The sequence below is a fragment of the Choloepus didactylus genome, chromosome 19 (genome assembly GCF_015220235.1).
Source record: "Choloepus didactylus isolate mChoDid1 chromosome 19, mChoDid1.pri, whole genome shotgun sequence".
NCBI classification, from domain to species: Eukaryota; Metazoa; Chordata; class Mammalia; order Pilosa; family Megalonychidae; genus Choloepus; species Choloepus didactylus.
In genome coordinates this window covers 41,378,650-41,390,474 of record NC_051325.1, presented here as the reverse complement: position 1 = coordinate 41,390,474, position 11,825 = coordinate 41,378,650, and the positions used below count along the sequence as shown (strand labels likewise).

General features: G+C 51.3%; 2 protein-coding genes across 4 annotated transcripts; one reads left to right on the top strand and one right to left on the bottom strand.

The window, feature by feature from the left end:
• Nucleotides 1–313: 313 nt before the first annotated feature.
• LOC119515659 (BLCAP apoptosis inducing factor) lies at nucleotides 314–10,640 on the top strand. Of its 2 annotated transcripts, XM_037811762.1 has the most exons (3): nucleotides 522–789; nucleotides 7,699–7,832; nucleotides 8,725–8,902. In XM_037811762.1, the coding sequence occupies exons 1-3, from the start codon at nucleotides 547–549 to the stop codon at nucleotides 8,753–8,755; spliced, it is 408 nt and encodes a 135-aa protein (XP_037667690.1). In that variant the 5' UTR covers nucleotides 522–546; the 3' UTR covers nucleotides 8,756–8,902. The 2 variants fall into 2 exon arrangements, with proteins under 2 accessions (XP_037667691.1, XP_037667690.1); XM_037811763.1 differs by lacking the exons at nucleotides 522–789; nucleotides 7,699–7,832 and adding an exon at nucleotides 314–515 and having other exon boundaries at nucleotides 8,725–10,640.
• NNAT (neuronatin) lies at nucleotides 4,402–6,924 on the bottom strand. Of its 2 annotated transcripts, XM_037811764.1 has the most exons (3): nucleotides 6,729–6,924; nucleotides 5,693–5,773; nucleotides 4,402–5,467 (listed from the first exon to the last, which is right to left on the bottom strand). In XM_037811764.1, the coding sequence occupies exons 1-3, from the start codon at nucleotides 6,798–6,800 to the stop codon at nucleotides 5,375–5,377; spliced, it is 246 nt and encodes an 81-aa protein (XP_037667692.1). In that variant the 5' UTR covers nucleotides 6,801–6,924; the 3' UTR covers nucleotides 4,402–5,374. The 2 variants fall into 2 exon arrangements, with proteins under 2 accessions (XP_037667692.1, XP_037667693.1); XM_037811765.1 differs by lacking the exon at nucleotides 5,693–5,773 and having other exon boundaries at nucleotides 6,729–6,915.
• Nucleotides 10,641–11,825: the final 1,185 nt, after the last annotated feature.

The window sequence follows — 11,825 nt, the reverse complement described above, 5'->3', positions numbered from 1 at the left end:
CCGGAAGGGGGCGGATTGTAAACCGCCAGAAAGTCTCCCAGTAACTAGTATGAAAACCATCAACGCAAGCCCCGTGAAACAGGGATCCACCCACAGAGGCTAAGCTCCGCCCCCCCCGCCTTTCAATGAGTAAGGGTCACAATCTGCTGTACATGTATGGGGGGGGGGACCATGGGTCCGTGATTCGGAGCTGCCCTAGATGAGCCTGATTAAAAATTCGTCGGACTGGAAGACCTCAGCACCCAGAGTTTCGCATAAATACGTACTTAATCCTGTAATTGTCATCTGGGGCTGATACTGAGAGTGTTTCGAGCGGATATGGCAACATTTGGGGGGGCATATGATCAGGCATTTACTGTAGACAGTCCAATCCCCGGAGGGGTCCTCGGCCGGCTAGACTAGAAGGCGAAGGGGGCGTCTCCCCGGCTTCCTGCGGCGTCGGCGGCGAGCTGAGGTGGAAGCTGGTTGCGGCAACGACGGCGACAGTGGCGGCGGTGCCATGGCAGAACTCGCAGGTACCATGGCGTCGGCCTGCGAGGGGACGGGATGGGAGGCCCTCAATGCTGCCGCGCCGCCATGTTGTCCCTTTGGGGTCACCTTAGGCATCACCTGGTGTCTCACCCCAGTGAGGGCTCTTCCGGGGACCCAGGGGCGACTCCTGCCCTGCAGCAGGGAGTTGCCCACTTTGTCCTCAGTTTGGGCCTTGGGTGTCCCTTCTCGGCCCGAGGGCGGGTTACTGAACTCCTGGGTTTCCAAAGTCAGTGCATGTCTGTCTGCTCGCGGTACCCGGTAGGTAGAGCCCAGGGTGTGGGGCTGGTGGGCGCGAACACTCTCTCTTCGGCCTGGGGGCCCATGACAGGGGTCTCAGCTTGTCACCCTGTCCCCGCCACTTTTTTTTATTCATCAGAAAGGGTTTGGGGGAGAGGGGAGAAAAGGGTCCCCTGCCCCGGACCCCCTCTTTGGGTAGACGTTCTGCTTCGAGTGACAGCACTTTTTAGTCGCTCTAACTTCACATCAAGTCTGGACACCCGTTCCCTTTCCTCCAATATATATGAGGAGTGGCCCTCAAGGGCAGCTGAAGGAAAGGAGTGCCTGGCACGCTAATGGCCTGGAAAGGAAGAATGGAGGGGGGGGGCGGGGACAGTTGCCTTTACCTTCCCTTTTCCAAACCTTTAGTTTCCTTCTAGGCCTCCATGTCCCTTTCCAAAGCCAAATGTTGGGAGACTAGGATCTGTCTTAGGAAAAAATGGCCTTTTTGTTTATAGGTTTGGATCGTGTTTTATCCCTTTCAGGGAACTGATGTGTTGGGACAGCTTCTGTTTGCCCTGCCTGACATGGTCCAATCATCGGGTCAGCCTTCTGGACGGCAACAGCAAAGTCGGGTTAAAAAACAGTTCCAGCTTAAGCGCTAATGTCAAGTGTTAGAACCTGTTTGTTTGTTTGTTTAATCAGAGGCTGATTAATGTCAAGCAAATCTGTTAAAAGATTCGGGGCTTTGATTGGTTTCCGGTCACCAGATCAGTTCCATATCTGAAACTGATTTTGCTAGGGTTGCTGCCCAAAACAGTTTAACCTTATATCTATAATCTGTTGTTTCAAAGAGGAGTCTGGAAATCTGGGTTTGGCTCTCTTTTTGTTGTTGTTCTCCTCTATCTTTGAAACATATGCATTCCATTTCAAGCCTGTCAGTGTGTGGTATACCAAGAACCATGTGTTGCCTGCCTCTCTGACTTCCTGCTCTGCTATTGCTCAGAAATCTGGATCTTGCTTCTCTATGGGGGGAGGAGGGCTCATTCTCAGAGAAGATGGTGACAGTGTGTCTCTGGGGTATATAGAGGAAGTCAGAGATCATCAGGGAATAGAGACTGTTGCTATACTAGTGTCTTGTGAATGTGCGTGTGTGTGCACACGCACATACCAATCTCTGGAGGAAAAGTAAATTCAGAATCTCCCTTTGGGGTGCTGGCTCCTGAGTAGATACAAGTTTGAAAATAGATAATAGCAAATGGCTCACAGTAAACCGTTCCCCCATCCAACCCACATGTTGCTGTTGCTGTCCCTGCAGCTGAAGCTCAAGAAACTTGCCCGCCTATCCCGCCCCCAGAACAGACATCCCTTCTTCCTTTGATCACAATCCAAATACTCCACAGATGGCGGTAACAGTGTCACATAGCACCCCATGTCTCTAAAAGTCCTAGTACCTAATACACCCCCACTCCCCCCAAGCTTAACCCTAACTGGTTGGGCCAAGAAACTAACATCCTTCTTGGGGCGATAGTCCCAAGGGTCTCACCTGTTGCTGGGGTCCTACAAAACCATTCCAGTCTCCTCGTAACTATATCATTGGCCTTTTTGGGGGCAAATTTTTGTGAGGGTAGTGGAGGCGGTTTGGGGAAAGGAGGTCTGTGGACATTTAGTGTTGTGCACTGGGGACTTTGCAATAAAACACTAGTCGTTTTCAACTCTTCTCACTGCTACCAGAATAAAATGTTTTAATGATATAGTATGTAGAAAGAATTTTACAAAGAAGGTGTGTTTGGACTAGATTTCTAGATATTGCACAGGGATAGAGTGAACACATTCCTTCAGTCTTCTCTGGTGGGTTGTGTTTGCTGCCATATTATGGGGGTGTGGGGGTGTGCAGGAGAAGACAGAAGTGGGTAGTGGACATGGCCACTCTCAGTCCCACCAGGGCAGCCCTTGCTTGGAGGTCTGTCATTTCACCTTGCTGAGGCCAGAGCCCTGTGATGGATGGAGTAAGCCCCACAGCCAGGCTTTGCCAAAATCATCTGGAAAGTCCTGGGGCTGTCAGCAGCCTCCTGTCTTTGGGGGAGGGGGGGCACAGGGTGCAGAGCAGCCAGGCCCTTCCTTGCTGTTCCCACCTGCCTTCCTGAACCCAGCCACCTTGCTACTTGAGCTAAGGTAAGCTTCTGGGACAGTGGGGTTGCAGGCATACCTCAAAGTCTGAGGGAAGGGACAGCCTTCATTAAGAACACATGTTGAAATATGTCTGTAGTTCTATGGGTTTATTGTGGAAATACCTCAGAAACTCCCAGGCTTGAGGCCTGCCAAGATCCGAACTTCTGAAGGTAGGAGATATGAGTACTGCCTTCCGATGAGTCACTCCGGGGCAAGAGACGACCTGCTTCACCTGTAGGCAATGATAGCAGCTGGAGTCACCCAGCCTAAAGAAGCTGGAATCGCAGATTGTGCATCCCCACCCCAACCCTAGTAAGTCCTGATTGTCACTTGAATGGCAGAATGTGTTTCTCATATTTTGAGGTTCACAGGGATCTTAGTGGCTCTTTTACAGAGAGGAACTGAAGGTGGGGGGTGGGAGGTGACATGGCCAGGTCTACACTGTTCCCCCTGCCCTCCTGCCCCAAAATTCTGACAATGAATTTAAATTGTACATACCTTAGGGTAGGAAAACAGGATCAGGCTCAAGGGGACAAGGTACTTTGTGCTCCAGAAGTGTTTGCAACAACTGTGACTAAGGGATTTGAGGAAGTGGCAGGAAGAGAGATTTATGGCCCTCCAACTCTCTTGGTATTGGCTCAAGAACAGATGTGTAGTGACAGGGACACAGAAAGCCAGAGACGAGGCAGAACAGGTGGCAGGGCTTTTTGGTGAGGTAGTCATCTGACCCCACATAAAAGGAACCCTGACTCACTAAGGAGTGGGAGAGGGAAGAGAGAAGCTGAGCAGTCCACCACCCACCCTGATGTTATGGCAGGGGAGAACCCAGGGCCAGGGACCTGGTAAGCACCCTCAAGAATAAGGAGGCTAGCACTGAAAGAAGCAGGGAACCCAGTAATGGGGAGAGTGAGCAAGGGTGCCGGGGTGGGGGTGGTGGGGACAGTAGGGGTAAGGAGACTGCCCTTGTAGGGGTCCAAGTAGAGCAGAGGGGGTGGGGATGGGTTGCTGTACCACATCCCTTGTTCATACTCATTATCCAAGCCATTGCCCGCCCTGCCCAGTGCACATTTCCTTGGGACCCCTGGATACCTGGAGTGGGGTTTTGTCTTCTGAAATCCAGATCACCCTCTCTGTCCCTAGTATCCCATTTTGAGGGTTCCTCCCACCTTCTTGCCCTCCTCCTATCTTTACCAAAGTGATTATTACATGCCATAGCCCCTTATCCCAGGACTGTAAGTGAAGACATTCACCCCCACTCCTCTGTTTGGCAGGGAGAAACAGTCCCTTATTCCAGAACCGCAAGTGAAGGTGCCCACCCTTCTCTTTGGGGAGGTGGGGGACAGTGTTAAATTGAAATAGGGCTGCGTGTGTGAGAATCCCAGTTTATTCCCATTTTATTTTTGCCCCCCCCTCCAGCAGTGTACCCGTTCCTCAGTGGCACATCAGCCTAGTCTAAGCCTCAAAGAAGTCACAACAGACAACTTTTTGGTGCGCCTCCACCATCTCGCAGGGCCCTAGGACACTGTGCGAGACAGGGGAGGTACTGGTTTTTATTTTTTGTAGAGGTGGTCCCTGTCCTCCAGGAGCTTACAATCTAGCTGGGGAAACACAACTAACGCACACTTAAACAATCAGTACAATTAGCGATTACCACAATATTGACCACAACTGCGTGAGACCAGGGAAAAGCAAGATCAGTGAGGGGCTGAGGGCTTGGAGGGGCTGGGGGGCTTGGAGGTGTTTTTAGTAAAACTGGGATTAGTTTACTGTTGAATAGGTCCAAATCAAGAGACATTTCTTTGGGGTGGGGTGGGCTTGGAGGTGAAGAGGAGGGGGGATGGGGAATGGAGGGAGCAAAGGCAGCAAGGCAGGAATGCATATACCGTGGGCAAGGGACAGTGAGAGGGCCCCACTTTTCTCACCCCAGTTGAGTCCACCCTTCTCCTCCCTCCCCTTGCCCTCCAGTCCTGCCACAGGGGCATGCAGTCAGCGCCTTCTCTGCACCAAGAGTCAAGGCTTCCGCAGGTGATGTCAAAATATCAAATGTCCATTCTGCTGGCTGGTGTGGTGTTCTTGGATCTCTCTGGTGGGGCCTACAGGTGTGGCCATGGCTGCAGGCTGGAATGATGCTGTCCCAACTTGGTCCAGATCAGAATGCGGTGCCTAGGCCCAGATCTCTGGGGTCTGCTCCCCACATCCCCCCTCCTCCCACTACCCTGCCCTTCAGTGGGACTGGTGCAGTGGGGGTTGAAAGGGGTCTGGTATCGTTGACATTGTCGATGCTGCTTCTCTGGGGGGGGGGGCCCTAGTGGCCCCTCACTGACCTTGGCACGTGCCTCTCTGGTGAGAGAGCACAGGGGACCCCCCCCATTCCTGCGCGGCAGTGGCTCCCATGCTGGCCCAGACGCACAGGAGCACCTGGTGACCCGGCCGCCCAGGGCTGGGGGCTGGGGCCTCAGTTGGGGGCCCGCTGCCGGCGCTCCCCCAGCACCTGCCGCCCGGTCCGCGACACCGTGTACGCCAGCTTCTGCAGGGAGTACCTGAACACCTGCCGTGAGAGACCCAGGACCTACCCTTAGTGGAACACACTGGCAGTGTATCTGTCGGCGCTGCCATGCCCGCCCCCGCCCCACCCCCAGCCCCGCCCGCCCGACGTAGGCCAGAGAGGCGGGTGTAAGCGCCGCTTGTCCACGAGTCAGGACAGCTGGAGCTTTTCCAACTGTGCTGAGGGCTGCATGGCGACAAGATGATTGGACCCACAACTTAGGTATACCTCACTTCTCGCAATGGGCTGTGTCCCTGGAGGATTTCGAAAAGCGAATCCTACCCAGTAAATGCAGCATTCCAGGAACACCTTGAAGGAAATATGCGATTCCTTTGGCAAAACATTCTTTAGCAGGAAATTCTTCCTGCAAAGGGTGTTTTTAGGGTAAATGGCTTTATACACAAAGCGCTTTCTTATGATTTATTTCTTTTTACGCCAAGTGCTTTTGTCTTTATTTGATTTTTTTTTTTTTTTTGTAAAGCGCTTTGTCCTTTTTGGGAAGCGCTGTTTTTCCTCTTCCACTTTTTTTTGTGAAGGGCTTTTTCCACTAATTGTTTTTTTTGTTGTTTTGTTTTTCTTTTTTTGCAAAGCACTTTTGTACAGTTTTGTTCCTTTTGTCTGATTTTTTCCTGCAGTACGCTTTTTATCTAATACATTTTTTCTGCCATGTGTTTTTGTCTGATTTTCCTGCAATGCGCTTTTTTTATAATTCATTTTTTCTGTGAAGCACTTTTTCTCTAATTTTTTTGTGAAGTGTTTTTTAATTTTTCTGAGAAGTGCCTTTTTCTAACTTATTTTTCGCACCACCTCCGCAAGTGCTCTGTTTGTTGTTTTGTTTTGTTTTAAGAAAATTTCCCCGCAATGCGCAATTTTTTTAAGGTGGAAAAATTTTCCTACTTGAGCTGTAAAGTCTCCTTTCGCAAAACAGAAGCGCCCCGCCTCCCTCCTGGGATCAAGTCTGGGTATAACGGATTTTCTTACCACGTCGGTCGCTAAGAGCCTCGGCGATCATCTGCGGCGGGCACCCGCCGCGCCCCAAGTCTTTGTTCCCGGCCGGGCGCGAGGGCACTAGGGTGGGTCTGCGCGAGGAGGAGGGCGCAGGGAACGCGCAAGGCGCGCGGTGCCAGCGGAGGCACTTGGGCAGGCAGGGATCGCGGCAGTCAGGACCGGACGGGTCCAGGAGGTGGTATTCGCGACGCGGGCAGACTGGTCAGGGGCCGCGCATAGGGAGCCCCTCTCCCACCCTGAGCCTGGGCACACTTACCTGCAGCAGCACGCGGAAGATGTACCAGCCAATGATGAGCAGCTCGGCCGAGGCTGCAGCCACTGCCGCCATGGCTCTGAGGGTGGTGGGTGGGTGGTTGAGAGTGAGCGCTGCCAAGGGCCGCTGGTTCACCGGGGTCTGCTGATCCCTCGGAGTTCGCTGTTGGGCTCACTGCTGCAGCCGCGGTGGCCGTGTCTTAAGTACCCGCTCGCCATTCAAGTGCGCATGCGCGCTGGGGGAGGTTCATGAGGGGTGGCCGGGGGCGCTCCTCATTCGCCAGGAGAGGAAAAAAATAATCCATCTGCTTTTTCCACACCGACCCCCTCCTCTTGAGTACCATCTTAGTCCCTTTCTAGAAGATTCTGCTATGCCCGCTTTTGAATTTTGGTGTAAAATGGAGTAGACCCCAACTCTGGAGAGGGTATAGGTTGAACATAGGGGATGCCTGCCTTTTAGTGTTGAGGCATACCTCTCTCCGAGCCTGGGCCTGCAAATCGAGCTCACTGTCTAGTGCAGCTCCATAATCCACCTTGGGTACGGACTGCAAACCAGGAAAACCGAAATTGGGGAGGGATTATCCTTCCTCTAGTGTGAAAAAGTGCCCCTTCCAGGAGTTTTGGCATCACAGGGCCCTGATCAGCTCCCCTTCCCTAATATTAGATGTTGTTTTAACCCCGTATCTTCTGCTTCATGAGGTTTCCTGAGCGGGTAGCCCTTTCCTGATTCCTTGCGTCCTGTATCTTCCGGCAATGAGAAAATTAGGATCAATAGCGCCTACTATTGGGAGGCGAGTCAGGGCACTGCACTCTAGGCGCAAAAGCTGAGTCGCCCACTGTCAACTCTCCGGGAGAGATTAGCGCCCTTTGTGTGCGCGGAAAGAATGAGCTCTCTGGGCGGAGGTCTGGAGGTCAGGGGTCGTTTGGGGCCATTTGGTCGTCGTTGCAACTTTTGTCTCTCCTCCTCCCCCAAGGTCCTGGTCTGCTTCAGCCAGCGCGGTTTCTACTCTTCTTTCTACCCGTTGCGCTGGGCGTCCAGAGCGTCGAGCGGAGTTTTGCTACCACCACCAGAGGGTTGTGGCTACCGCAGCTCCGCTTCCCCAGCTAGGCGAGTCCCTTGCAGAGCGCGGGTCTTGAGAACTGGAAGAATCCAGCGCAGTTTGCTAGTGCGGCCCCAGCTCACCGGTGGCCCGCCAAGTGTACCTCTCTCCAGCGAGCTGCCTGGTTTGGGGGCCAACAGGCATTTGCCCCTATGTGGATGGAAAATTAATTTTGATTAAAAGCTCACAGAGGTCAGATTCTGTACAACGCCGGCAGCAGATGGAGGTGTAAGTGATCCAAGCCTGATCAACTTGGATGCACTAGCATGGTGTATTCCCCCACCCCCTTACCTTGATTTTTGAAGGAGTTGGCAAGTTTTGGCAAAATAATGCCAGGCTATTGAAGACAGGCATGCCTGGTCCAGGCTGCCATCTTAAAACAAAATTTTTGGTGGTAGCCACCGCCACTTCAGGGAGCATTGCCCGCGGTAGCAGGCAGATAGGGTGCTACTAACTGCTTTAACTTGCTGTAGAAGATACTAGATACAGAACCTTGTCCTTACCCCATGGGGGCACAGCATGGAGCCCATGTCCTTTCTGTGGCAACCGCAGGACGGTATTGTGTGGTCTGGGCCCCTGGAGGACAGGCTGCAGCCCCAGGAGGCGATACATGATCTCTGCTGGGCAGGGCCCAGGCAAAGCCAGTCCACTGTGCCGAACCGTGCCAGAGAGCCCTCCCGCTGAGCCCAGGAAAAGCCCAGGGAGATACCCCAGGTGGCTTCCAGAACTGATGACTTACAGAGTAGACTCCCATGGGTGGGCAGGGAGGAAAGGGCTTTCACATTTGCTGTTGTTAATCATGATCCATTTTCCCAAATAAGTATCTGTTCCTGTTTTTTTTTTTTTTTATGTCTGTCTGTTTTTTGTCTGTTTGTCTGTTATGTTGACTTTTCTCTTCAGGATCCCTGCTGCCTTGGTGATCCCGGGCTGACAGCCAGAGAGTACAGCGGCTCAGCTTCTGGAGAGTGAGGGTTGAAGAAAGCGGAGGGCAGCCGCCTGCGCCCGCTGGCTCCCTTAGGTCGGTTCCTGCAGCGGTGCCCGGTGGCCTTGGCGAAGGCCCTGCCCAGCAGAGATCATGTATTGCCTCCAGTGGCTGCTGCCCGTCCTCCTCATCCCCAAGCCCCTCAACCCCGCCCTGTGGTTCAGCCACTCCATGTTCATGGGCTTCTACCTGCTCAGCTTCCTCCTGGAGCGGAAACCTTGCACGATTTGTGCCTTGGTTTTCTTGGCAGCCCTGTTCCTCATCTGCTATAGCTGCTGGGGAAACTGTTTCCTGTACCACTGCTCTGATTCCCCGCTTCCGGAATTGGCGCATGACCCTGGAGTTGTGGGCACCTAACAGGCTGCCCAATTAGCTTTCCAAGGAAGCAGAAGACGGGAGGGGAGGCATTGACATAGGTCATAAAGCATTGGAGTTTAAAATCCCGCAGCCGCGCGGGTGCCACATTCCTGACGGCGCCTTTCTGGCCTGTGATGTTTTATCCTTATAATGTGAATAATGGCACTGACCGGTGCTCTTAATGTTGAGTCCTATAGTTGTGGGTGATCTTGTGGTGTGTGTGTTCCGTCCCCATCGCGATCCCCAGGTGGTGGGATGGTCACCCCGCTCGCCTCATTCCCACAAGGAGTCTGCACTCATCCTGGTCCACAGCCCTGGGGTGACTGAGGCGGATAAAATGCCAGTCTCATTGTCAGGGTCTCCTTCCTTCCCAGAATGTTACCGACTTCTCAATCCCTCTCCTTGTTTCCCTTTAGTTCTCTTCTACCCCTTTCCTTTTTGGGGAGCACCTGTCTAAGACAGGGCTCGCTTTTGCACTTATCTCGAATTTGAAGAGATTGCTGACGCCCAAGAGCCTCGCTTTTTCATCCTTTTTTCCCTGTTCAGCAGGCTAGGCAGAAACATGCCTTGACTGTTAGTTGTCCACAAATCACCAGTATTTTCTCCACTTCATTTTTCAGAAAGAAGGAACAGATAGATGTTGTTTTTTCACCTGGGTGTCTGGGCTTATGGCTTTCCAGCCCAGCCTCACTTCCTTTGCCCTTCTTCCTGCTTTCTTTGATGGGGGCGGGGGGGGGGGGGGCTCATTGTGTCTCCTGTGCATGCTTTGCAGAATTGAGGGGTGGTGTGTTTATGTACATCTAGCCATCCCCAGCTGAGTGAATGGGAGAGTACTTACATGTGTTTCATAAACAGCCATGATCTTGATACATGTTTGGATATTTTTTTGTGTGCCGTGTGTGTGTGTGTTTGTATGAATGCATATGTATAGTCCTTTTAAAGAAGCTTTATGGAACATGTTCTGATTTTGAGGTTTAGCAATGGCTAGCTATAGTAGGTGCCACTACAGTTTTTATTTAGCATGGGGATTGCAGAGTGACCAGCACACTGGAGTCCGAGGTGGTTCAGACAAGACAGAGGGGAGTGATGACCATCGTCCTCACACCAGGAGCCTCTTCGTTCCTGCGCATATAGACTGTACCTTATGAAGAATACACAGGAAGACTTTGTGACTGTCACTTGCTTTCTTCTTTTTCTATGCTTCAATAACAAGTGTTGACAAATGAGACTTTCTCCTGGCCCCTGCCCACTGGGAATTGGCATGATTGTCCCCACCAGGCAGAACCATCCATCTTCTGTTGCCTGACAGGGGAGGGAGGTGGGCCAGTCAGAGGACAGAACTGGAGGCACTCCATCTAGGGAATGGGACTGCAAGGCCGCACTTGTGAAATCTTTGGACCGCTATTCTGGAGCTTTTCTTTCTGGTGTGTTTGTTGCACAGCTGTTTGAAATGTTTAATAAAGCTTTATAAACTTTACTTTGTGGTTTTATGTGGCTGCAGTCCATTTGGGTTGTGGTGTTGGATTTCTAAGTTGGTGGGGGGCAGGGGATAGCATGGAGGGGCTGAGTCCTTGGCGCCAGAGGACCTCAGCCCGAAAATTTGATCTGCTCTCTGGAGCGCAGATGGTGGGGTTAGAGGAGGGGGAGCAGGGGGCAGGCCAGGCAGCAAACAGGAGGGAGTCTGAAAGTTTTCAGAGAAGAGCCATTCGTGTTTCTTAGCTCCCATGGCTTCTCGCCTGAAACTGTTTCCCTCCATAGGAGATGTGAGTAACCAATCCCTTGACAAACAGCTTAAGACAGCTGGAGCTCTAATCATCAAGGATTTTTATGGTGCTGCTTTTGAAATAAAAATAAAGTGAAACCCTTATGGCATTTCAAATGGAAAAATAAATAGGCTGGCCATCTAAACAGGGGACCTAAGGAGATGGTAAGAAGTGCAGGAGTGGTGTGGTTCCATGTGGACAAGGCACATGTGGTCCGATGGCTGTGACTTTAAGACAAGATGGTAGCTTGTTAGAGCCTTGTGCTGGGTGTTCACCTCTGAATCTCCTTTCTTCTAGAGAGCATAACAGGAGCACTGCCTGTCCAAGGCACAGGGCTGTGAGAATTTATTGAAATTAACAATTGTGAAAGGGCTTTGGTAATTTTATAGAAAATCACTGTTTTACCTAGATTTTTAATTTATTGCTATAAAGTTGTATGCAGCTTTCTCCTGCTCTTTTAAATCTTCCAATCATTAGTTTATCCCTTTTTTCATTTCTAGCATTGCTTTTTAAAACTGCTTTCTCTTTTCTTGATCAAAACTTACCAAAGATTTGTCTAGTTCAGAAGTATCTTCAAGGAAACCAAGCTTTTATTAATCACATCTGCTGAGTATTTTTCCTATCTGATTATTTTTTGCTTTTATCTCATAATTCTTCTTTTCTGGGTTCTTTGGATATATTTCACAGATCTGCAAAGTCTTCACAAGCTGAGGAATCATACATGTGGAAGGGATGCTTTGTTCAGCAAACACTGAGACCCTGTAGTCGGCTTGATGGGGATTTCAGGGGCAAGACCCAGGCTTGCCTCTCCTGGAGCTCATGATTCTAGCTTAGTGGGAAGACTTAAGAAAATAGACAATTGCACATTCCAAAATCAAAACAAACAAATAAAAAGGGGT

What these genes read in the sequence shown, in the direction of transcription:
- NNAT (XM_037811764.1), bottom strand. Translation starts at nt 6,800, where the DNA reads ATGGCGGCAGTGGCTGCAGCCTCGGCCGAGCTGCTCATCATTGGCTGG. An exon ending in TCTTCCGCGTGCTGCTGCAG is followed by an intron (nt 5,774 to 6,728) that starts GTAAGTGTGCCC and finishes ATTTCCTTCAAG; the next exon opens with GTGTTCCTGGAATGCTGCAT. An exon ending in AGCCCATTGCGAGAAGTGAG is followed by an intron (nt 5,468 to 5,692) that starts GTATACCTAAGT and finishes CTCTCACGGCAG; the next exon opens with GTGTTCAGGTACTCCCTGCA.
- LOC119515659 (XM_037811762.1), top strand. Translation starts at nt 547, where the DNA reads ATGGGAGGCCCTCAATGCTGCCGCGCCGCCATGTTGTCCCTTTGGGGT. An exon ending in CTGTCTGCTCGCGGTACCCG is followed by an intron (nt 790 to 7,698) that starts GTAGGTAGAGCC and finishes TCCTCCCCCAAG; the next exon opens with GTCCTGGTCTGCTTCAGCCA. An exon ending in AGCTCCGCTTCCCCAGCTAG is followed by an intron (nt 7,833 to 8,724) that starts GCGAGTCCCTTG and finishes TTTTCTCTTCAG; the next exon opens with GATCCCTGCTGCCTTGGTGA.